Source organism: Tamandua tetradactyla, chromosome X (assembly GCF_023851605.1).
Source record: "Tamandua tetradactyla isolate mTamTet1 chromosome X, mTamTet1.pri, whole genome shotgun sequence".
Lineage (NCBI taxonomy): Eukaryota > Metazoa > Chordata > Mammalia > Pilosa > Myrmecophagidae > Tamandua > Tamandua tetradactyla.
Window position 1 is genome coordinate 173,429,690 of NC_135353.1, and position 25,573 is coordinate 173,455,262.

Genomic DNA, 25,573 nt, shown 5'->3' on the forward strand with positions numbered 1-25,573 from the left:
CCCTATTCAATGCTGTATGTTTGAAACTGTGATTAGATCATCTCCGTGGAGATGTGACTCCATCAAGAGTGGTTGCTAAGCTGGGTCTTCAGGATGGGTCTTGATGAGTTTACTGGAATCCTATAAAAGACAACAAGAGAGAAAGCCACGAGATTCAGAGAGAGCAGAGAATGCTGCAGCACCACGAAGCAGAGAATCCACGAGCCAGTGACCTTTGGAGATGAAGAAGGAAGACGCCTCCCGGGGAGCTTCATGAAACAGGAAGCCTGGAGAGAAAGCTAGCAGATGACGCCATGTTCACCATGTGCCCTTCCAGCTGAGAGAGAAGCCCTGACTGTGTTCGCCATGTACCTTCTCACTTGAGAGAGAAACCCTGAACTTCATCGACCTTCTTGAACCAAGGCATCTTTTCCTGGATGCCTTTGATTGGACATTTCTATAGACTTGTTTTAATTGGGACATTTTCTTGGCCTTGGAACTATAAACTAGCAACTTATTGCACCTCCCTTTTTAAAAGCCATTCTGTTTCTGGTATATTGCATTCCTGCAGCCAGCAAACTAGAACAGTTTCTATGGAGATGTGTCTCCACCCATTCAAGGTGGGGTTGCTTACTGGAGCCCTTTAAGAGAGGGAATCATTTTGGAAAAAGCTTTAGAGCCACCAGGCCTGACAGAGCCCCTGGGGCAGCCCTGGGAGAAGCCTGGAGAGAAAGCTAGCAGATGTCGACATGCGTCTTTCCAGCTGAGAGAGAAACCCCAAACGTCATCGGCTGTCTTGACCCAAGGCATCTTTCCCTGGATGCCTTAATTTGGACATCTTTATAGCCTTGCCTTAATTTGGACATTTTCAAGGCCTTAGAACTGTAAACTTGCAACTTAATAAATTTTCCTTTTTAAAGCCATTCTATTTCTGGTATATTGCATTCCGGCAGCTAGCAAACAAACACACGGATGATGATGGTTTTGGTGCTGTTGAAAATTCCGCTGCTCCTTTCTTTGGCCTCTGTGGTTGCCTGGAAAGGAATGGCCCTGACATCTCATCCTCTTTACCTTGGCCTCTCTGTGGAGTCCAAGGTTCTGTTTTCAATCACCTCCCCGACATCAAAGGGCTCTGAGAGTCCCTCACAGATGCGATAGGTCCCACACTGAACTCACCACCTTCCTTCATGCATTTTCTTCTCCCGCCCAAGCCCCCAGAACAGGAAATGCCCCTTGTCAGCTCTCTCCTACCTTACTCCCGTACCTGACACGTTCCATCTTCCTGGCTCCTCTCCTAGGCCCTCTTTCCCACCAGGGCTTCTATGGACTCCATTTTCACTCTCCCAGCTCAGAACCTAATCACCTCTCACCCTGACAATTGCAAAAGGCTCCTAATTAGTCCCCACAGCCCCAGGCTACCCACAACTTTGTGCTGCCCCCTTCTTTCATTGTGGAACATAACACACACTTCAAAAAATGCATGCATCAGGCATGCACAGTTTTAAAGTACTTTTTAAAAGCCTTTTCTAGCAATCAGTCAGCTTAAGAATTAAAATACTGTCTCCTTCTCTATCAGGACCCGATCCCTGCTTTCTGGAGTAACCACCACATGACTTTTGGGGTAATCACTTTGTGTTTTTCTTTCCTTCATAATTCCCCCCACTGCCAATGGACCCTAAGCAGCCTGGTTTCATATGCCTGGATTTTGAAGTGTAAATAAACAGAATCACAATGTATATATCCTTTCGTGTTTTGCTCATTTCATTCAATGAGATGTTTGGGAGATTCATCCAATTGCAATCGCTACACACATGTTTTTGTTGCTGCATTTTTATTAGCAAACCTCCACTTTCTCAGCCACTTGACTACTGGTGGACAGTGGAGTGTTTCCAGGTCCTCGAACTGTGTCATCATGAATATGTGTCCTCATGCACAAGCAGGAATTTCTCCAGGAAATTGCAGGCTTAGAGAGAATACCTCCCTTCATCATCGTTAAGGGTGATGGTTAAGTTCATGGGTCAACTTGGAGATGATATACCCTGCCGTCTGCTCAAGCAAGCACTGGCCTGATTGCTACTGTGAGGATATTTTGTGGACTTAAATCATCAGTTGATTAGTTGATTGCATCTATGGCTGGTGACAGCTAGAGTCCGCTGAGGAGATTGCATTCAGCCCTGAGAGATGTGCCATCCAATCAGCCGAAAGCCTGAAAAGGGGGACTCATGATTTCAGCCATCAGAAGGAAGGATTTCCACCTCTATTTCAGACAGCCAGCTTCTCCGGGAGAATTCATGGAAAACCATCATCAGAGTTCTCAGCTTGCAGCCTGCCCTACGGAATTTTTACTTGCTTCATTCCCACAGCTGCATGAGACAATTCTTACAAAAATCTCATAATATTTACGTAACGTATCTCCTGTTGGCTCGGTTTCACTGGAGAATCCTAACAGGCTAGTCAACGTTACGTTGTGTCCCAAATGGCACTCCAATGGCCTCACCTCTTCCCCCTAGAAACTGGTACTAGAGTTCTGCTTTTCACTACACTCCAGGGTGCGTAACAGCTATTCAATGAGGTTTTTTTTAAAGGTGAAATTAATTTTCATATTTTAACCTATTCCATCAAAAACACTGTGACTTCAGGAACACAAAAGTTACATGATTTCACATCCTTTTTCTCATACATCTGCAAAATCTGTTGTGTATTTTACAGTCAGAACACACGCCAATGGAGACGATCCATATTTCAAGGGTCCAAAGTCATGTGTCTATACAGTGTCCAGAAATGCCCCCAATTGAAGGCACCCTTTGTGAATGTCCGCCACTCTCCAGACTCTACGTCCTATCGCTGCTACGTCGTGACCAGCCTTATTTCCTGCACCATCTCCTAAAAACCTCATAGGGTGTTGATTTGTATACTTTCCTCAACACCCACCTGGAAATCATGGGGGACCATGAAGATGGGTCCAATGTCCTATCTCTCCCCACGCACACCCAACTGCCCAAGAAGCATCAAGGGGACCCGAGTCCCCTTCCCATTTTCACTGCCTCTTTCAGCCCACATCTACTGCCTGCCCCGGGTCTGTTTTGGGGCTCTCTGTCCATCCCAGGACGAAGCCCAACCCTGGTGGACCTGGTTTCTTACTAGTCGGAAACCTGCCAGAGCAGTTCCTCTTACCTGCTTCTTCCCCAAGGGGCTGGACTCCTCCTGTCCCTTGACACATCCATCTACATTTAGAATCACCTCCTTGCATCTCACACACACCCCACAGGCCATTCCCACACCTCCCAAGCAGGAAATACCTACCCCTCACTCCTCACCTGCAGGGGCTTCTCCACCACCCCACTGGCAGGGACACCCCCTCACCCCCACAACTCAACCACAGGAACCCCCAACTGCTCGCCCAGGCTGAGCCAGCAGGAAGCCCCTATGTCTGCACCAGTGGCCACCCCAAAGGACCCCACGGGACCCTCCCCCGCAGCCCCCTTGCAGGGACCCAAACACTATGCCCTCACTGCACCCCCACAGCCCATGGGGACCTCTGCTCACCCCACCTGCTGGGACCCCATCATTGCATCCCAGTACCACAACCCCACCCTCTGCGGGACCCACCCCACAGCCCATCTGTGCGAATGTCCTATCCACTAGCCCCCTGCAGCCCCCCACCCTCGGGGACCACCACTCACTGCATCCATGGAGACCCCAACACTGCACCCCCATCCCACGGGGACCGCCTCCAACGCACCCACGGGGAGCCCGTCATTGCACCCCCACCCCATGGAGACCCCATCACTGCACCCCCACCTCGCGGGGACCACCCCCGAGCTGCACCCTCAGGACTCCATCACTGCACCCCCATCCCACGGGGACTGCCCCCACAGCTCCCAGGGGACCCCGTCATTGCACCCTCACCCCGCGGGGCTATCCCCCACCGCTCCACAGGACCCCATCACTGCACCCCCACCCCGTGGAGCCCACCCCCGAGCTGCACCCACGGAACCCCATCACTGCACCCCCACCTCGCGGGGACCGCCCCCGAGCTGCACCCACGGGACCCCATCACTGCACCCCCACCCCACGGGGACCACCCCCGAGCTGCACCCACGGGACCCCATCACTGCACCCCCACCCCGTGGAGCCCCCCGCCCCCCGCGCCCGACCCCGGCCCGGGACGCCCGGCAGGCGGGAACTTCTCTCCCCCGGCACTGCGGGCGGGCGGGGCGGGGGGCGGAGCTTCGCCCGGAGCGGGGCGGGGCCGGGGGCGGGGCGTGGCCTCCAGCCCGGAAGGCGAACCGCTTCGGTCCGGGGCCCGGAGCGGAACGTTCCCGGGACGGGGTGCAGGGCCTGGCGGGACCTTTTACGAGGCGTGCCGGGGGGCGGGCCCCGCATCCCGGAAGGGGCGGTCTGGGGGGCGGGGTCTGGGCGTGGCCTCGCGTGGCGTAGGCGTGGCCTCCTCCCTCGGGGCGGGGCCGGGGCTCCGCGGGTGCGTGCTGCGGGGCGCGCGGGCCGGGGGTCTGCGGGCGCCGCGATGGTGCTGTGCCCGGTGATCGGGAAGCTGCTGGGCAAGCGGGTGGTGCTGGCCAGCGCGTCCCCGCGCCGCCGGGAGATCCTCAGCCAGGCGGTGAGGCCCGGCCGGGCTGCACGGCGGGCACAGGGGCGGGGGCTCGGCCGGGGGCCGCAGGCTGGGTCCGGGGTCGGGGTTGGGGGCTAGGGGGTCAGGTCAGCGCCCTGGGCACGGGGAGGTCTGGGTGGGTTGCAAAGCAGGGAGCCATGTCCGGGAGTGTCTGCAGGTGCAGGAAGCGGAGGTGGGGGGCTTCACAGGGTCCGCAGGGGGTCAGCACGGACCCGGGCCCTGTTGGGAGGGCAGCGAGGGGCAGCGTCTTTCCTGGGCATTGTTGGTTCCTGTGGAGCGGCCGGGCAGGGGTGCCTTTGTGCACGGCTTGGCCTCCGAGGCCGCGGCAGCCCTCTGACCTCTTGGGTCAGCAGCCCTCATGCCCAATCAATAGAGCACCAGGCAGCCTCTGGTGCTGCCTCCTTCCCACCACGTCCACTCCCGGGCCCCGCGTGCGGCCAACGTTGCTCGCCCCACCCCGAGCTCCCCGTGTGGGGTGCAGGGGGTATGCAACGGTCAGTGGAATTGTCTCTGACCACAAAGCCCTTTGACCCACTTCTCTTCTGTGCCAGGGTCTCCGGTTTGAGGTGGTCCCTTCCCGGTTTAAGGAGACGCTGGACAAGGCATCGTTCCCCACCCCTTATGCCTACGCCATCGAGACTGCCAAGCAGAAAGCTTTGGAAGTGGCACACAGGATGCATCTGGCAAGTAGCCTTCTGCCCTCCTGCTCGATGTCTCAAGTGCTTTGGCTCTGAGGGAAACACCACTGATTTATAATACGTAACGAGCACACTTTATCCAGCACTGATATCACCCTGTCATAGACGATGGGTCTAGATAGGACACACGACAATCGAGAGTATTCCAAGCATGGCTATCGATTGATCCATCAATTGATCTTCTGCAGTGGAAAGGCTCACCGTGCTTGGATTTCAGTGGGACATAAATTTGAGGTTGAGTAAGAAGATTGGATGGCTGCGTGCATCTGGGCAGTGGTGTTTGCCCGGCATTAAGGCTCTTTGTGAAACCACTATCTCCTGAGCTCTGGCCCCCCGGCTGTCCGAGTCACAGCGAGGCCAAGGGTTGGCCCCCCTGAGGACCAGCTGTGGGCTGTGGTTTGGGGCCAGCCTTTTCTTCTTGGCTCTGAGATGACTCCAGAAGAATTTCCATTCCCCATCGGTTGCACCCTGCCGGGTCCCTTTCCCTCGAATTGCATTAAGTGGGTCAGAACCCCCTGGGGCTTACCTCAGGACGTCCCAGGGAAGACAGCCGTCTCCCTCCCCACCCTTGCAGTGCGCAGGCAGCGGCGGGAGCCTGCACTGCCCACGTGAGGGCTGAGTGGCCCACACCCTCCCGGCACCCTCTGCTGAACCCCGATATACATCCTGCAGTGCAGGGTGCCTCTGTGTCCAGCTCGTGCCACCGAGCAGACACAGGCCATGCTTTGCCAACTGCAGACCCGGTGCTTTGGTTCACGCCGATGGCAACATGTGTGCATTCGTGTGAGTGCTTGGCGAGGCCCGTCTCACCTGTGGGTTTGCATTTCTTGCAGAAGGACTTACGGACTCCTGACATCGTCATAGGAGCCGACACCATCGTGGTGAGTCCCCTTGGGGTCTCCTTCGAGCCTGTAGGTTGGGTGAAATGTCTGTGATGGTGCCCCCACCCCAACCCCGGGCTTCTGATCAGAAATGGACGCAGTGAGTGCCAGGGGGAGCCAGTGGGCCCCTTACTGCCTGCTCAGGGCACACTGGACCCTGCTTTAGGCCTTTGGCTGCTGTAACGGCATCACACGCTGGGAAGGCAAAAACCACGGAGAGTGTTCTCCCGCAGTTCTGGAGGCGGGACTCTGGAATCCAGGAGTGAGCCGGGCCGTGCTCCCTCCAAGCCTCCAGGGGCTCCTCCCTGCCTCTCCCAGCTCCTGGGGACTCCAGGTGTCCCTTGGCTTGTGGCCACGTCACCCCATCTCTGCCTCCACCTTCACTCAGCTTCCTCCTCTCTGTGTGTCCACACTCCCCCCTTCTTGTAAGGACCCCCATCTTACTGGGTGAGGCAGCCTTCTCCAGTTCGCACTGGAGAAGGCAGTTTTATTATTGAGATATGATATATAGTCACATGCCATATAATCGTGTGAATTGTGCAGTCAGTGGCTCACACTCTCATCCTATAGCTATGCGTGCATCGTCACAATACGTGTTTGAACATTTTCATCACGCCCTGGGCCAAAATAAGGAAAGTACAAAAGAACACCCAATGCATCCCGTACCCACCCGTTATTTATTTATTTTTGGTCCTTATTTTTTGGCTCATCGGTCCAAACCCTGGATAAAGAGAGGGTCAGTTACAGATTTTCACAATGACATGGTCACATTGTAAAAGCTATAGAGTTATACAATTGTCTTTAAGAATCAAGGCGAGGTACGGTGGCTCAGCAGGCAGGGTTCTCACGTACCATGCCAGAGACACAGGTTCGAGTCCCGGTGCCTGCCCATGCAAAAAAAAAAAAGAAAAAGAACAAGAATCAAAGCTAGTGGAACACAGTTCAGCAGTTTCAGGTATTGCCTTCCAGCCACTCCAATGCACTAAAGACTAAACAGGGATATCTATATAATGCATAACAGTAACCTCCAGGGGACAAGCAAATCAACAGGCCGAGCCCTCTATCTTGGGGTTTCCCCCTATGAAACTCACTCCTGCAAAGGACGGGCTAAGCCTACTTAAAATTAGGCCTAAGAGTCACCCCCAGAGAACCTCTTTTGTTGCTCAGATGTGGCCTCTCTCTCTCCAGCCAACTAGGCAGGTGAACTCACCACCCTCTCCCCTACGTGGGACATGACTCCCAGGGGTGTAAATCTCCCTGATGACGTGGGACAGAAATCCTAGAATGAGCTGGGACTCAGCATCAAGGGACCGAGAAAAGAAAATGAGACAAAATAAAGTGTCAGTGGCTGAGAGATTCCAAACAGAGTCGAGAGGTTATTCTTACACATTATCTAGATATCCCCTTTTTAGTTTATGGTGTAGTGGAGAGGTTGGAGGGAAGTACCTGAAACTGTAGAGCTGTGTTCCAGTAGCCTTGTTTCTTGAAGATCATTATATAAAGTTACAGCTTTTACAATGTGACTGTGTGATTGTGAAAACCTTCTTTTCTCTGACCCTCCTTTTTTCCAGGGTATGGACGGATGAGTCAAAAATATGGGTAAAAAAATAAATACATAATAGGGAGGGCCACAGAGTAAAATAAATTGGGTAGATTGAAATTCTAGTGGTCAACGAGAGGGAGGAGTAATGGGTATGGAATGTATGAATTTTTTCTTTTTTTCTTTCGCTGGAGTGATGCAAATGTTCTAAAAAAATGATCATAGTGATGACTATACAATGATGTGGTGATATCGTGAGCCGCTGATTGTGCAGCATGTGGCCTGTATGTGTGTAAAGATTTGTCAATAAGAATATTCAAAAACAAACCACAACAGCAGCCCCAAATGAATCACCTCCAGAGTGACCCCTGGGCTCTCTTTGAAATCTCCCAGCCACGGAAACTTTCTTTTGTTTCCTTTCTCTGCCCCTTTTGGTCCAGAAAGCTTTGTCCCTCCCACGATGCCAGGGCCAGGCTCATCCCCAACACTTGAGTTTGGCCTCATCTTAACTCACCCTATCTTCAAAGACCCTATTTCTAAAGAAGCTCTGACCCCCAGATAGCCTGTGTTTAGGGGCAGGAGACAATTCAACCCGACCCACCAGGGACACCGAGAATGTGCTCCTGATGGAAACCCCAGGGTCTGGTTCCCCATGCTGGTCCAACTGAGCGGCGTGGGTCCCCGGGGCTTGCCCGCAACTCTCTGCCAAGGTGCTGTGTCCAGTCTCCAGGCAGGGGCAGCGGATGCAAACGTTTCCAGGAGTCTAGGATGGACAGCGCTGGCTTCAGTGGTCCTGGGTTCATGCCTTGCTCTTCGTCCCGGGTGGGCTGTGAGGTCCTGCCGATGTGCAAGTGCGAAACAGACTCAGATTCTGGTTTGCACGAAGCAGGCTCGGATTCTGGTTTGCACGAAGCAGACTCCCGTTCTGGTTTGCATGAAGCAGGCTCTGGTTCTGGTTTGCACGAAGCAGACTTGGATTCCGGTTTGCACAAAGCAGGCTCCGGTTCTGGTTTGCCCGAAGCAGGCTCGGATTCCGGTTTGCGCAAAGCAGGCTCCGGTTCTGGTTTGCACGAAGCAGACTCGGATTCTGGTTTGCACGAAGCAGGCTCAGATTCTGGTTTGCACAAAGCAGGCTCAGATTCTGGTTTGCACGAAGCAGACTCGGATTCTGGTTTGCACGAAGCAGGATCCCATTCTGGTTTGCACGAAGTGGACTTGAATTCTGGTTTGCACAAAGCAGGCTCAGATTCTGGTTTGCACGAAGCAGACTCGGATTCTGGTTTGCACGAAGCAGGATCCCATTCTGGTTTGCACAAAGTAGGCTCAGATTCTGGTTTGCAAGAAGCAGGCTCGGATTCTGGTTTGCACGAAGCAGGCTTAAATTCTGGTTTGCACAAAGTAGGCTCGGATTCTGCTTTGCACGAAGCAGGCTCGGATTCTGCTTTGCGTGGCATCTCGAAAGTGAACAACACAGGTTCCTCAAGGAATTGAGCTTAGAACTACCATCTGATGCAGCCATTCCATGCCCAGGGATATGCCCAAAAGAACCGGAGAGAGGAACCTGAACAGATACCTGCCCGCCGTGTTCATCGCAGTATGATTTGCTGTCGCCACAAGCTGGAACAAGCAGGTGTCCATTGACAGACGAGTGGGTCAGGAAATTATCGTCCGTCAAGACGATGGACTCAACTTCAGCTGTCAGAGGGAGTGACGTTTCATGGACGCTGCCACATGACAGCACGCCAAATGAAACCAGCCACACACAGGGCCGTGGGTTGTGTGGTTCCATTGATGTGAAACATCCAGAAGGGTCTGGGGAGAAGGGGACGAGCAGAGGCTGCTGAAGGGGACAAGGTTGAGGTTTCCTTTTGGAAACAAATAGAGGGGGACGGTAGCAAAACAATGAATGTGCTCAGTGGCACTGACCGTGCACTCTAAAGTGGTTGTGGCATCTGAATTTCTATAGTATGTGCCGTCCTTGCAGACCTGCCCCAGGGTGTGGGAAACAGCCCTTTCCATGCCCTCGATGCCCCTTTTCTCTCGCAGACAATCGGGGGACTGATCCTGGAGAAGCCGCTGGACAAGCAGGACGCGTACAGGATGCTGTCCAGGTGGGTGGCGGCCAGGGAAGTGCCTGCACCCCAAGTAGCCATGGGGCGGGTGGGCTCAGCTCTGCCTCTGCCTTTGCTTTGGGTCGGCCCAGCTCCCGGGTCAGAGCTGCTGCCCATCCTGGGTAAGATGGGGGAGGCCTATTAATTCAGCTGGGGTGAGGGTCCCAAGGAGGTGACCTACCTCCCAGGGGTAAGTACAAGCCCGGTGTCTCCGGCCCCCTGCATCCTTGCAGCTCAGAGCCTTAGGTTTTGTTTTTTGTTTGTTTTTTTAATATTTTTATTTTAAAAACTTAACATGCAAACGTTCCATCCATGCTGCACAATCAGTGGCTCACAACATCATCACACAGTTGTGCATTCATCACCATGATCATTTTTTGAACATTTGCATCACTCCAGAAAAAGAAATAAAAAGAAAAAACTCATACGTACCGTATCCCTTACCTTCCATCTCATTGACCATGAGTGTTTCCATCTACCCATTTCAGTTGACCCTTTGTCCACCCTATTGTTTATTTTTATCCATATTCTTTTTTCATCTGTCCACACCATAGATAAAACAAGCATCAGACACAAGGTTTTCACAGTCACACAGTCACACTGTAAAATCTCTTTCATTATACAATCATCATCAAGAATGTAGGCTACTGGAACAGCTACTTCATTTCAGGTACTTCCCTCCAGCCTCTCCACTCCACCATCAATTAAAAAGGGATATCTATAAAATGCACAAAAATCATCTCCAGGATAATCCCTCGACTGTGAAATCTCTCAGCCACCAACACTTTATTTTGTCTCATTTCTCTCTTTCCCTTTTGGTCGAGAAGGTTTTCTCAGTCCCTAGATGCTGGGTCTCAGCTCATCCTAGAGTTTTTCTCAATCCCTTGATGCTGAATCTCAGTTCATTCTGGGATTTCTGTCCCACGCTGCCAGGAAGGTCCACACCCCTGGGAGTCATGTCCCACGTAGACAGGGGGAGGGTGGTGAGTTTGCTTGCTGTGTTGGCTGGAGAGAGAGGCCACATCTGAGCAACAAAAGAGGTTCTCTTGGGGGTGACTCTTAGGCCTAATTTTAAGTAGGCTTAGCCTGTCCTTTGCAAGAATAAGTGTCATAGGGGCGAACCCCAAGATCGAGGGCTCAGCCTGTTGATTCTGCGCCTCAGTTTTCAAGGGCTGCTTGGACAGCTGGAACAGCAGGGCTCTGTGGTCTCACGCTCGGGGCTGGGCAGGGCCTGCTTTGCCCTGGAATCTCTGCACCCCAGGACCTCCGGCACCCGGCAGCCCCTCTCCTGTCCGTCTGCCCTACTCCCCACTGCCCCCCGGCTTCTTCGCAGACTCCCTTTGCAGTCTCAGGGCTTTGTGTCGTGTTCATAGCATCCTGGAATCCCGCTCTCAGATGAACCCTGCACTAAAAATGTCTTCCAAGGTCCTGCTTGCCGACGGGCTCCATTGGGCAGGAGCGCCACTCAAGACTGAAAACACGCCTTTTCTGGGGCACGGTGCGAGCCCCCCCAGCCCCTCGCAGCCCCTCCTACGTCCCCTAAGACGTTGTTCCCTTGCAGGCTGAGTGGGAAGGAGCACAGCGTGGTGACGGGTGTGGTCATCGTGCACTGCAGCAGCCCAGGTACCGGCCCCCCCGGGGTCCACTCAGCCCCTGGGCGCACGCCTGCCACCCTGCTGGGCACGGGGCCGGGTGGGGTGTCCACAGGGCGTCCCTAGGAAGAGCCTGCTGGCTGCTGGGGCGTCCGTCCTTTGGGCACCTGCTGGGTATCTGTCCTGGGGGGTCAGTCATTCTGGGATGCCTCCTTCCAGGCATCTGTCCTTCTCAGACATCTCTCCTTCTCGGACATCTGTCCTTCTGAGTGTCTGTCCTTTTCGGACGTCTGTTCTTCTCGGGTGTCTTTCCTTCTGGGCGTCTGTCCTTCTCGGACATCTGTCCTTCTCGGGTGTCTGTTCTTCTGAGCATCTGTCCTTTTTGGATGTCTGTCCTTCTGAGCGTCTGTCCTTGTCCTTCTCGGGTGTCTGTCCTTCTGGTCATCTGTCCTTCTTGAGCGTCTACCTTTCTCGAACATCTGTCCTTCTGGGCGTCTGTCCTTCTGGGAGTCTGTCCTTCTGTCACTTGTCCTTCTGGCGCCTGTCCCCCCACCTCCGTCCGTCCCTGTCTTCCCAGAGGGCCGGCTGGAGACCGAGGCGTGGGAGTTCCACGAGGAGACGCGCGTGACGTTCTCGGAGCTGTCGGAGGAGCTGCTGTGGGAGTACATCCACAGCGGGGAGCCCATGTGAGTCTCGGCGCCGCGGGCGGGGGGCCGGGGGGGCTCACGCGGCCTGGCACGGGGTCCGCGGGCGTGGGGCTGTGTCCCACCCGGATCCGTGCCGCCTCTCGGCAGCGCCCGTGCTCTGAGGGTGATCTGGGCATTACAATGCCGCCCCCCGCGACGAAGGGCGACGAAGCGTGCTGCCCCACGATGGCCCCGGCTGGTCCGGTTGGGTCCTGGCAGGAGCGAAGCACATGGGGCTGGGGTGAGCTCCACCTGCAGCTCCGCGCAGGGTCCAAGCCGGACGCACAAAGTCCCGAGTCTCAGACGTACAGGCCCCCGCGAAAGGTGCTCCACCGTGTAACACGTCGGGCGGGACATGAGGGGGTCGAGGGTCCGTGGCAGCCCTCAGGAGGGGGGCCGAGGGGCTTGGGGACGAATCTCACCCCACAAAGGCATCCTGCTCCCACTCTCAGTCCTATTTACAGACGGGCCCTCGGAGACACGGTTATTGGTTAAGATGTGCGCTCACTGGGGAATGGGGTTTTAGGAGACCCTATTTACAGGAGGCTCAACTAGACTGGGCAGGTCTTAACTCTTATGTGCTGAGTCTGTATATGCAAAGGAACCTCAGGCACAGGCAGTCAAAAAAGCTGGAAGCCAGGACAGATATATATATATATATAGAGAGAGAGAGAGAGGGATGCTACAGGATGGAAATTCAGACACAGGCAGTTGAAGAAGGCAGAAGTCAGAGGGAAGAGAGAGGGGAGAGGAAGAGGACGGAGGGAGAGAGAAAGATGCCATATGACAGAGGCAGAGGCAAGCCAAGGACCCCAAGAGACCCCTGAGCTACCACCCAGCCCCGCAAGCTCCAGGAGAAAGCACGGCCTGTCCACACCCTGGTGCCCGGACAGTGCATGCCTTTGGCTCCAGCCCCCAACGTGTGGCATTCGTCATAGCAGCCCCCGAACCCCACCCACCCCCAGAGACGTTCCAAGAGCTAACCTGGCCACCCTGGCGATGCCTGCAGGCGGAGCCCACTGTTGGGGGGTCAGTCCACCCTGTGGGCACGGCGCTGACAGACAGAGATGTCACAGAGCAAGTCCTAAGGGGCAGTGACCTCTCGGCCACAGCGAGCTGTCCACCATGGCACCTGGCACCTCCTTATTGCCGGGCTCTAAGGGTCCCGCTCGGGAGCCCCCAGCTGTGTGGGAATAAAACCCACGAACCTGCCAAGGGCCCCCTGCTTGTTATTGCAAGGTGTGGGTTGTTATTTATAAATCTTAGTATCTGTGAGGGGGGCAGGCTCAGGTCACAGAACTAGAGGCAGTGTGTGCTTTTCCGGGGTTGGCTACAGAAACGCCACGCCGGGGGGCTCCAAACAACAGGAATGTATTTTCTCACCACTCTCGAGGCCACAAGTCCAGAAAGGAAAGCGCTGGCTGCCTGGGTTCCTTCCACAGGCTCCTGGGGGGCTCATCCCGCCTCGCCCAGCTTCCTGTAGCCCCCAGTGTTCCTTGGCTTGTGGCTGCGTCACCCCAAGCTCTGGCTCCGCCATGTTCTGTCTGTACCTTCTCCTCACTTCTTATAAGATCCCGCCCTCTCCAGCACGGCCTCAGCCTAACTAATCCCACCTGCAAAACTCCATTTCCAATGAGGGCCCCTTTCCCTGCACCAGGGCAGTGAGACCTTGAGGTCTTTTCTCTTTCTCTGTATGCCCTGCAGTGGGGCTCACACTTCCTCGCTTTCCCTTTGAACATCCCATTATCGCAGGACCATTTGTTGCATTTTTTTCTTTTTTGGAGTGCATGGGCCTGGAATCAAACCCGGGTTCCTGCACATGAGAATGCTACCACTGAGCTACCCATGCACTGCCCCTGCACGTCTTTTTTTTTGGGGGGGGGGTCACCTTTCAGGGCCAGGGTCCAGCCAGCAGTGCCCAATGTGGGGGTGTTCCGCAGCGCTGGGGAAGTGGACACTCGTGGGGACCCTGGCATAGGCCCTGGGCTTTTCCACCGAGGCCCTCTCCCTTGCCAGCCTTGAGCCCCTCCCTGCGCCCTCTCCGCCCCTCCCAGGGACAAGGCGGGCGGCTACGGCATCCAGACGCTGGGCGGCATGCTGGTGGAGCGCGTCCACGGCGACTTCCTCAACGTCGTGGGCTTTCCCCTGAACCACTTCTGCAAGAAGCTGGCCGAGCTGTACTGCCCGCCCCGCGCGGACGCCACGGGGCGCGCCAAGCACGACTCCATCCCGGGCGTGGACACCTTCGAAAACCTGAGCGACGACGACGACGCCGCTGGCGAGGCTGCGCGCGCGGGAGGGGGCGCCGCGGAGACCCCCGGAGCCGGCGCCCTGGAGGAGGCGCGCGGGGAGCCGCCCACCCGGGGTGAGGCCAACTGCAACGCGGTGGCACAGACCCTGCCCCCGCCTCCGTGGGACCTTCTGGAACTGATGGACGGTTTCAAAGCTTCCAAGGTATGCGGGGCAGCGTCGCGCTTTGACCCACGTCGGGGCACAGGCGTCTCCGGTGGTTGGGGCGTGGGGAGGGGCCGGGGCAGTGCCAGCCCACGCCTGCCGTGGCCTGGGGGGCGGGGACCTGAACCCCCAAGAAGCTCCCCAGTCCCAGGGATGTCCCCCCAAGAAGCACACCATGCCCAGGGATGTCCCAGACATCAGTTGTGCTCCCTGTCTCAACTAAGATGGTCAACGCTGCGCCCTGGGGTCCCGCCCTGAGCCCCACCCCGCACCACGTATTCCTGCAGCCCAGAACCCCTCTCCAACTGCAGGGCCACTGCCCCCCGGGGGCCTCTCCGGGGATTGGGGCAGGCTCTGCGACAGGTGCTTCACCTGCCACCTGCCTCCCTGCTGTCTCCCGGGGGATATATCCAGGGTTTGGGACATAAAGGCAGTTTGTGATATTGGACGCCAGTTTCTCCAGTTCACGTTAAGCCGGTGCCTCTGTGACGTGCCCTGGCCGCCCAGGGACGTGGCTGTGCCAGCCTTTCAGGGCCCCGCCGTGTGCGCCCCAGCCTGTCCCGCGCGCACACACGCAGCGCGGCGCTGGAGGCGCTTCAGTGCCAGGCCCCTCGAGGGCCGCGCTTGGCCCTTCTGGAAGCGCTCAGCGGTTGACCCAGGAACCCGCCCCTCACCGTCGCCCCTCAGGGGCCTCGGGTGGCACCCGAAATGCAAGGGATTTCCAGGGACTCCCAGGGACGCAGGGGACTGTCCCGGTGCATGGGGTGGTGCCCATGGCAGCAGGGCATCATGGAGTCAACACTGCGGAATTGTCTGCGTCAAAATGGGTGCAACCAGGAACTGTAGGGTATGTTTCACCACGATAAAATTTAATTTTAAAACCACAGCAGGCAGTTTGTTAATGTGGAGGTGGGGGGCGGGGGGTGGGGGTGTGTTCCAGCGAAGCAAACTGACGTCTGGTCTCGCCTCTCTGGAACATTTTTCCATGGAATTCTTTCCCCCACATCAGGCTTCCTATGCCCTAATGGGCTCTCAGCATGAGCAAATCCTGCTCTAGCTGACAAAAAATCAGCTTTTCTCTCTAGAAGAAGATGCTGTCAAATCAACATGGAAAACAATTAAATGAAAGGATTAAGTTGAGCAAGTTAAACACAACTGGATTTTTTTAACTTAAAAAAAATCGTAGTGAAACATACATAACTTTAGGCCATTTTAACGACCTTTTAGCTATATTTCTGGCATTTTTTACCTCCAACTCTTGGCTCTCTGGGGGCAAAGACTCACCCTTTCCAAGAGTGTTCCCGAAGCCCTCAATGCTTTTTTATACTTAAATGCAGTTTTTCTGAGATATATTCACACAGCATAGCAAGCATCCGAAGTACACAATGACTGGTTCACAGTATTCTCACGCAGTTGTGCCAACAGCCCCATGACCAGTTAGAACATTTCCATTACTCCAAAAAAAAAAGAAAACCGAAATCCTCCCATAGCCCTCATGGCACCTATCGCTGACCCACAGCGTCGGCGTGATGCATTCCTTACCGCTGATGAAAGAGTATGAAAGCATCACTGTTAACGGCAGCCCAGAGTCTGCACTAGGTCCATTTTTCCCACGTCCCCTGCATCATTCCCTCCCAGAAAGAGTGTCCTACGTCAGTTCTAGCCTGCAAAAGCACGTTTTAACAGGGGTCCGTCAGTCCCAGCGTCCCCCACTCCCTGGGCTGCGCGTTCCTGCGTTTTCTCCCCTCCAGCTTTCCTGTCACTGTTTGTTTTCAACGGACAGGCCCTGTTCACTGCCAGCAAGCTTGGGGTGTTCGACGTGCTGAAGGCCGGAGCCGTCTTGCAGGCTGCCGAAGTCGCCCGGAAGATTGAGGCGTCCGTGCGTGGGACCAGCAGGCTGCTTGATGCCTGCGCCGGCCTGGGGCTGCTGAGGAAAACGGACAGAGGTGAGCGGCTCCCCGGAAACGGTGCAGACAGGAGATGGTCAGGGAGGGCCATCGCCGCCAGGTGGGTGGACGAGGCCGCAGGGGGTGGTTGCCCAGCCCTCTTGGTCTTCCTCAGGAACCGGGGCCCCTTTCCCAAAAACCAGAGGGTAGATGGCGGGAAGGGAGCAGATGTCAGGGCATGTACAAATGTCCTGTGGCCACTGGTGTGGAACCCCATGAATGAAGCGGCTGGAAGCAGCAGGGACTTATTGTCTCCCAGTTCTGGAGGCTTGAGGGGAGCACCCAGCCTGGCCCCTCTTTAGGTCCTGGGGTTGCCAGTCATCCTTAGGGCTCCTTGGCTTGTGCTGTTTCTACCCAGCCTTACCCCCCATGTGCCTTAGTGCATCTCCAACTTAAAAGTCTCCCCAACTTAAAAGGATTCCAGCCTTAGTGGATCAGGACTCTTCTATTTTCTACGCTTACCAACCCTATTTCCCTATAAGGTCACAGTCTCAAGCCCCAGGGATTGGGGGGCTCCAACATACCTTTTGGGAGGGGCTCTGCTTACCCCCCCCACGCCCCCCCGCAGCCGAGGCTTCCTGCCTGGGACGTGCGATTCCCCGGGTGGCCTGCCTTGGAGCAGAGCCGCCCGTGCGCACGTTTCAGCAATGGCCACCGGCTGCCCCTGGCCCGCGCAGCTTCCTCCCGCGTATTTGTGGGGTCCCCACCCCCCAGCGCACCTGCGTTTTTGTGTAAAGGCTACAGCAACACAGAGTTGGCGAATCTGTACCTGGCGTCGGACGGAGACTGTTCTCTCCACGGCGTCATCGCGCGCTGCGACGATCACACCTGGGGGCTCTTCACACACCTGGAGTCGGCCATCAGGGAAGGAACCAGCCAGAGCCGCGGAGCGCCTGGAGAGGACGCAGAGGGCCTGTTCCAGGTGCCATCCTGCTGGAGGGTCACGCGCGGTTTTTTATTCTTTTTAAACCTGTTTTATTATGAAATAGAACACATGTACAGCGGAGGGATCCACTTCCAAATTCAGCTTCTCAAGCGGATGGAGAGCGAATTTCCACGTATAGTATGCGCCAAGGTTCTGCAACTTCAGGCATTGCCGACGCATTCGAAACCGACAAGGAACATCCGCGCAGGGCTTGGCTCATGCGCTCTGTTCATCGTCGGCCGAAGAGCGAGGGGAGAGCGCTTGGTGGGCATAGGGGCCAGCGGGGCCAGCACGAGAGATGCCGGGACCACGGACACGTCCAGCGCGCGAGCGGGCGCGCTTAGCTTCCCAGGCTGCTGCGCGGTGTGGGCATGGGCCAGGCAGGGTTTGGGCCTGAAAGCAGGGAGAGGAGAAGGGAGAAAGAGAAGGGGAGACACAGAGCCAGCGGGCCTTGGACTCTCGGGAGTCACGCGCACCGGTGGGCAAGGGTCGGTTCACGTTCCTGCCTTCAGTTCTTTGGGGTCCTTGCCTCGCAGTGGGATTGTCGGGTCACGCGGCCGCTGCCTGGCATCCTGAAGAGCCGCCACATCGTCTTCCAGGGCGGCTGCCCCATTTCCCATCCCCCGAGCGCTCTGATTTCTCCGCATCCTCTCCGGCACGTGCCGTTTTCCGTTTTTCCCATTTTTGAATGTCCATCCTTTTGGGTTTGAACCGCTACTTTTGCCCCTTGCCTGAAACTTTCCCAGTTGATTGTGCTTTCAGTTTGCCAGGAGCAGGGCGCGGGGATGGGGGGAGATTCCGCGAGCGCCTCCCCGGCCCCCCTCCTGTGACCCTCCCCTTTAAAGGAGAAGGGGCTCGGAGGGGCTCGGAGGCAGTGTCCCGGGAGGCTGGAGGTCCAAGCCCGATGCACCAGGGTCCCCCCAGACTGGAGAAAGGACCAGTGCCAAGGGCACTGATTGGCCGCTCCATTGGTCACCCAAGGGCAGCTTGCTCGACTCGCCTCCCCCCTGCACATGCTCAGAGCCCAGTTTTGGGACCCCTGGCCCAGAGACTCCCACCCTGGCACAGCCCCACTTCCCAGGGGCCCCTCCCCAGGCCACCCGGCCTCCCCCTCTCCTCTCCCTTTCCTGCCCCTGGCACTGGATCCTCCTGTTCGATGAATCCCGACGCCAGCTGGCGCCACGGGGGGAGGCGACAGGAGGGGCGAGGGGCCCAGCCCCCGAACCCTGCCTGCCCTGGCCAAAGCGCGCTGGCTGGAAGCGTGTGGGGAACCTGCGTGCACATCAGCACGCACCCAGACGCCGCCGTTCTCTTCCAGGATCCCTTCGGCCAGGGCAAGGAGACGAGGCTGCGGTCCCTGCTCGCCACGCACAGCCTCGGCAAGCTGACCGCACGGCACGTGGCCTCGGCCTTCGACCTGTCCGGGTTCTCCTCCGCCTGCGACCTGGGAGGTATGTGGACGCTGCCCCGGGGTCTCCTTGTCTCCCTACTCTGGGCACCTTCCGCGCCGCTAAGAAGTCCCTCTCTAGGCACCGCGTTAAGACCTGAATTCGGCCGCGGGGGGGATCTCCCAGATATTTCCCAAGTTCTGGAAGGTTCCTGCAGACGGGCGTAGAGGTCCAGGGCGCCCCCTCTCCTCAGCCCCACCCCAGGCCGGTCCTGCCCCAGGAGAGCTGACAGGCGAAAGGGGGGAGATGGGTGGGGTCCCTGGCGGACTCGCTGTGGCCCCCTATGTCTGCCCCAGGCCGTTGCGCTGGCGAGCATCACGGCGTTGGGGGACCCTGAGGCCAAAGCGGGGTGCAGGAGAAAGATTCTAGTAGGGAGGGGCTCTCACACCTCAAAGACCCCGTGGTGGGCGAGGCCAGCCCCCTCCTGGACAGCTGCTGCTCCACGACCTGTCTGGGTCTGGGGTCTTTGCAGCTCTTTACACATTCCGTGCTGTTACAGACGGCACAGCGTCTTCCTCGTCTCAAATGCCTTCCACCCCACAGGAAGTGCAGTTAAACGGGAGCTTCAAAATGCCCTAGATAAACAGTGTGTTTAAACTGTAGCTTAAAGACAGCACATATAAATGCTGAAGAGCTTCAGGACAGCATAAAATAAATCGTATTAACATATATACTATACAAAATAAATGGTGTACTTAAACTGGAGCGTAAACATAGTTTATGGAAATGCTGTGTTTAAACTATAGCTTAAACACAGTATATATAAATGTGTTTAAACTATTGCTTAAAGACAATATATATGAATGGTATATTTAAACTGTATCTTAAACATAGGGTATGTAAATGCTGTGTTTAAACCATAACTTAAAGACAGTATATATAAATGGTATATTTAAGCTACAGCTTAAACATAGTATATATAATGCTATATTTAAACTGTCCCTTAAACTATCAATGGTGTATTTAAATTATATCTTAAGCGCAGTATATATACAGCATATACTTAAACCATAGCTTAAACATACCATGTATAAAATGGTGTATTTAAACTAGTTTAAATATAGTCTATATAATGGTCTAATGAAATTGTAGCTTAACCACAGTATATATAAATGTTGTGTTTAAACTGTAGCTTAAAGACAGTATACATAAATGGTATATTTAAACTGTAGCTTAAACATAGTATATGTAAATGGTGTGTTTAAACTATTGCTTAAAGAGAATATATGTAAACAGTACATTTAAACATAGTATATGTAAACAGGATATTTAAACTATATCTTAAATGTAGTTTATGTAAACAGTATACTTAAACTGTAGCTTACACATAGCATATATATAGTATTTTTTAAACTGTAGCTTAAATATATAATATATTTAAATTATAGCTTAAACACAATATGTATACAGCATAAAATGTGTATAAAATTTATACATGTATACAATTGTGTATTTAAACTGTAGTTTAAACATAGTCTATATAATGGTACAATGAAACTGCAGCTTAAACATAGAATATATAAATGCTGTGTTTAAACTGTAGCTTAAAGACAGTATACATAAATGGTATATTTAAACTGTAGCTTAAACATAGTATATGTAAATGGTGTGTTTAAACTATCGCTTAAAGAGAGTATATGTAAACAGTATATTTAAACATAGTATATGTAAACAGGATATTTAAACTGTATCTTAAGTGTAGTTTATGTAAACAGTATACTTAAACTGTAGCTTACACACAGCCTATATAATATTTTTAAACTGTAGCTTACACATAGTATATATATAGTAATTTTTAAACTGTAGCTTAAATATATAAAGGTGTATTTAAATTATAGCTTCAACACAGTATATATACAGCATATACTTAAACTATAACTTAACCATACTATGTATAAAATGGTGTATTTAAACTGTAGTTTAAACATAGTTTATATAATGGTCCAATGACACTGTAGCTTAAACCATACTGTAAGCATAGTCTATATAAATGATATATTCAAGTGACAGTTTAAACATGGTATCCGTAAATAGAGGACACGTGCCATAGTTTCCCAGCGCTTCTGTAACAGCACACCACAAACTCGCTGGCTGAAACAATGGACATTTCGTATCTCACGGTTCCGGAGACCAGAAATTCCATGTGCTTCCTCTTTAAAGGGAAGAACCCATTCCACGCCTCGCCCATCTTCTGGTGGCGGTGGAAATCCATGGCAGTGCTCAGCTGGTGACGGTGTCACTCAGCCTCTGCCTCCACCAAGCAGCCGTCTCTCTGTCTGCCTCTGTCTCTCTGTCTGTGTCCAAACATCCCTCACCCTGTGAGGTCGCCGGTCGTACTGGCTTAGAGCATGTCTTACTCCAGTCTGGCCTCACGCTAATAGGATCTTCAAAAATCCTATTTTACAGTAAAGGTCACATTCACAGGACCAAGGGTTAGAACTTGAATGGGTCTTTTGCAGGGAATGCCATTCGGTCCACAAGACCATAGGTATAAAAAACTTTATAGAAGGAACAGTTCCTTCCACCGGCAGAGAGCCTTTTGTAAGATGCTGACTCGGGATTGCAGCACATTTTGAGAGTCCCTTTCAGGCCCTGGAATGAGGATAATTGGGTTTCTGCACCAGTCCTGCCAGTTAGGTGAGCTCCAGCTCACATGGCTGTGTGTCGGAGGACAAGGCTTTCTTTCCCCTGAGGTGAGGAGATAAGTATCAGGACTTAATTCAGCTGCAAACAGCAGTGGCTCCCACAAGAGATCTTTTTTTCTCTTCCTCGTGTGGAAAAGCCTACATGGGGAATCGAGTCTATGATGGCCCCTTTCTCTCTTCAGAGCCCCTGATTCTTTCCGGCTGCAGTTCAACATCCTTTGTCCTCATGGTGCACAGTGGGTGCTCTTGCACCAGCCATTGCATCCTCCCCCTTCCTCCTTGTGGCTCAGGGTTGCTGTTCAGGCACCTGCCATTGCATCAACATCCTCCCTATAGTCCATGGAGGCTGCTCCAGCACTTGCTATTGCATCAGCATGCTTCCTCCTCACAGCCCAAAGGGGCTGCTCCAGCACCAACCATTGCATCTGCATCCCTGTATTAGGAAGGACAAGGGAAGAGTAAGGACCCCCTAACTTCTGCCTAAAGAGTCTCCCATGAGTTCTCTGCCCGTCTTGCTGACATCCTCTCGGCCAGAAGCAGCTCACGTGGTCTTGCTCCTGGGGCTGCCAGTCCACCACTCTCCAATTGCCCTTTGTAGAGTGGACAAGGGTTTTGTCAGCACCCAAGAGTCTGGTCACAAAGTCTGTGTTTGCCCTTCCACAGGCTGCACAGGAGCTCTGGCTCACGAGCTCGTCCGGCAGTACCCACACCTGAAGGTGACGGTATTTGACCTGCCAGAGGTCATCAAACATGCCTCGTGTTTCCAGCCTGGTGAACAGCCACGGACAGCGCCAGTCAGCTTCGTGTCAGGTACATTTTGCTTTTGCACGAGCACACGTTCACGTGTGCCAGCCTTCTTCATCTCTCTGTATACGCAGAATATGCCTGTGTGTGAGAGACAGACTCCCTATCAGGTCAGTGGGACTGCAGACCTAACAGTGCTGGAAGTGCTAGGGATGGAGGGTAGGTGGGAGACCAGCCCGGGACAGCATTAGCAGGTGTGTATGCCCGAGCCCACCCAAGGAGGTCGCCAACTCTCTCAAGACAAGACCTAGGTTAGATGAGAGGAAGAACTTACCTGGGGCTGCATTAGCAGGTATGTGTGCCCGAGCCCACCCAAGGAGGTCGCCAGCTCTCTAAAGACAAGACCTAGGTTAGACGAGAGGAAGAACTTACCGGGGGCTGCATTAGCAGGTATGTGTGCCCGAGCCCACCCAAGGAGGTCGCCAACTCTCTCAAGACAAGACCTAGGTTAGACGAGAGGAGGAACTTACCAGGGGCTGCATTAGCAGGTGTGTATGACCGAGCCCACCCAAGGAGGTCGCCAACTCTCTCAAGACAAGACCTAGGTTAGATGAGAGGAAGAACTTACCAGGGGCTGCATTAGCAGGTATGTGTGCCCGAGCCCACCCAAGGAGGTCGCCAACTCTCTAAAGACAAGACCTAGGTTAGATGAGAGGAAGAACTTACCAGGGGCTGCATTAGCAGGTATGTGTGCCCGAGCCCACCCAAGGAGGTCGCCAACTCTCTCAAGACAAGACCTAGGTTAGATGAGAGGAAGAACTTACCGGGGGCTGCATTAGCAGGTGTGTATGACCGATCCCACCCAAGGAGGTGGCCAACTCTCTCAAGACAAGACCTAGGTTAGACGAGAGGAGGAACTTACTGGGGGGCTGCCGTAAACACCAGCATCAACAAAAGGGAAACTCAGCATGATGGAGAATCAGCTCCATCAGCTCGTGGCCTTACCTGAAGGCAGGTGGGCTGCAGGGCCTCAGGTACTTCCAGCCCAGGGATGTCGTGATACCATTCTAACTTTAAAAAGAGCAAGTTGGTCATCTTAAAGTTTGAGAAATAGATGCATGAGAAAACTCTGCTACTGATTTCCCCTCCGTACAAAAAAAAAAAATGATAAAGGCAAGAAAACAACAAACAAACCTAAAACCAAGTACACCATCCTTTCTGCAGCTCTGCAGCATGTCCGTCTGCAAACCTTGTCTCTGCACTCCTGCCCTCTCTTTCCTTTTGCCATCTCACGGTTTTCTATCTTATGGCTTCATGTACATACCTGTGAGTCCACAGATGTGGATAAAGGAACAAAAAGGTTTTTGCTCCCACAAGTACAGACTTTCCCTGAGTAGGTATGTACGCAATATACCAGAACTGAAACGGCTTTTATAAAGGCACATTTAATAAGCTACAAGCTTCCAGTTCTAAGGAGGTGATAGCAGCCAAATGAGGGCACCCACTCCAGGCTCTGTCCTTTGTGTCCCTTCTCTGGGGCTGGCTTTCATCTCTTGGCTTCCCTTGGCTCTCTCAGCTGGAGGGGCACATGGCGACGTCTGCTAGCTTTCTCTCCCGGCTTCTTGTTTCCTGAATCTCCCCCACGCCCATTTTCCTCCTTCTTCTCCATAGGTCTCTGGCTGGGTGGGCTCTCCTTGGTTCTGGTGGCTCTAAAGCTTTTTCTAAAACGGTTCCCTCTTAAAGGGCTCCAAGAAGCAACCCCATCTGGAATGGGTGGAGACGCATCTCCATGGAAACCATCTCATCAAAATTACCACCCACAATTGGGTGGGTTGCATCTCCATGGAAACTATCAAAACAGCTTTTCTGAGGTCCACCACAGATTCAAAGCGGCACCATAGGAGCCCGAGCTCCCTGCAGCAAAGCTCAGCCGTCTGGGAGAGTTAAATCTGCAGGCATTCATTCTCTCGAGCACCCGAATGTCACCCTTTGCTGTGACCTCTGTGTCCTGCCCACCGCTGCCCTGCTGACCACTGGTTGCATTTTTCCCCTCAATCCAGGTGACTTTTTCAAAGACAGGCTCCCCGAAGCCGAGCTCTACATTCTTTCCAGAATTCTGCACGGCTGTTCGGACGACAAAGTCCACGCGTTACTGAGCAGAGTCTCCGAGAGCTGCAAGCCTGGTGAGCACAGGGCGCTTCTCTTCCTGCCAAAAGGAAAGGGTGGAGAAAGAAAGCCAGTTGGCCCCCCTCCTGGGGCCAGCCCACCACCCCTGGACCCCTCCCTGACCCTGGGGGGCTCCTCTCGCGAAACCGGGTGACACTCACACGGTGTCTCACCTCTGCACCCCGTCGGGCCGGCTGGGGCTCAGGCGGTGCCCTGCTCGTGGCCGAGGCAGTGCTCACTGCCGACAAGACCCTGCCTGTGCGGGCGGTGCTGCGAGGTCTCAGCCTGACCCCCGGCCAGCAGAGAAGCGCGGCCGAGTACCGGCAGCTGCTGGAAGAGCACGGCTTCACACGAGTGCAGGCCAGGGTCACCGGGGGCCTCCTGGACGCTGTGCTGGCCTTCCGAGAGCCGGAGCCCTGACCCCGTCCGCCTCCCCCCGGGGGACATCCAGCGTCCAGCGCGGCTTCCTCTCGGTCCACCAAACCAGCGGCGGGTTTCAAGTTTAACGTTCCTCCCAATAAAATGTTGGCCAGTCATCCCGGGAGCCTGCTCCTTCCTCGTAGGCGCCGGTGAGTTTCGGGATTCCCGAAAGCCCGCTGTGCGCCCCTCCCTGCCCCGTGGAGTCCCCCCTCCCCGTTCCCCCAGCTCCCTTGACCTCCCAGACACCCCTCCAAGGGATAGCAAAGGGAACCTCTGGGGCACTGAGCCCGTGCCAAACACAATGCAGCATCTCCCTACCTCTATGCTGACCGTTTCCTCTCTGCGCGTCTGCAATCGTGCACACGCTACAGCTTTAAAAACCAGCACACTCCTCTCTGACCCTCTGGGCACTGCCCTTTCTGCTTAAATCCATGAAGCACCCCCAGCGACCTGACTTGCACCCTCAAAGAGCCCAGGGGTTAAATGTCGCCACAGCTCAGGAGGCCCCCCCCTTCAAGTTGCATCAAAGCAAAGGAAGGGATGCAGAGGGGGCACCCAGGAGCACAGAGGGGGTGGGGACGAGAGGGGCACGTGGAGGGGTTGCTCACAGCAGGTTCCCAGAAAGTGGAATGCACAGAACAGCGGGCAGTGAATGAAGGCTGAGGATGAGAAAGCACTTGGAAAGGATGTGAACCCTGAGAAATAGCC

At 54.4% G+C, this 25,573-nt stretch overlaps 1 protein-coding gene across 1 annotated transcript; it reads left to right on the forward strand.

Moving 5' to 3' along the window:
- Positions 1-4,432: 4,432 nt before the first annotated feature.
- On the forward strand, positions 4,433-24,981 carry ASMTL (acetylserotonin O-methyltransferase like). Its single transcript, XM_077145856.1, has 13 exons — positions 4,433-4,597; positions 5,161-5,292; positions 6,141-6,188; positions 9,775-9,839; positions 11,401-11,462; positions 12,009-12,117; positions 14,172-14,571; positions 16,355-16,517; positions 17,255-17,439; positions 18,761-18,893; positions 22,199-22,345; positions 24,340-24,462; positions 24,651-24,981. Exons 1-13 carry the CDS (start codon positions 4,505-4,507, stop codon positions 24,863-24,865), a joined length of 1,875 nt encoding a protein of 624 aa, XP_077001971.1. The 5' UTR covers positions 4,433-4,504; the 3' UTR covers positions 24,866-24,981.
- Positions 24,982-25,573: the final 592 nt, after the last annotated feature.

Excerpts from the sequence above, each read along its gene's own strand:
- ASMTL (XM_077145856.1), top strand. The coding sequence starts at position 4,505 with ATGGTGCTGTGCCCGGTGATCGGGAAGCTGCTGGGCAAGCGGGTGGTG. Across the intron at positions 6,189-9,774 it reads TAGGAGCCGACACCATCGTG|ACAATCGGGGGACTGATCCT; the intron begins GTGAGTCCCCTT and ends TTTCTCTCGCAG. Across the intron at positions 14,572-16,354 it reads ACGGTTTCAAAGCTTCCAAG|GCCCTGTTCACTGCCAGCAA; the intron begins GTATGCGGGGCA and ends TTCAACGGACAG.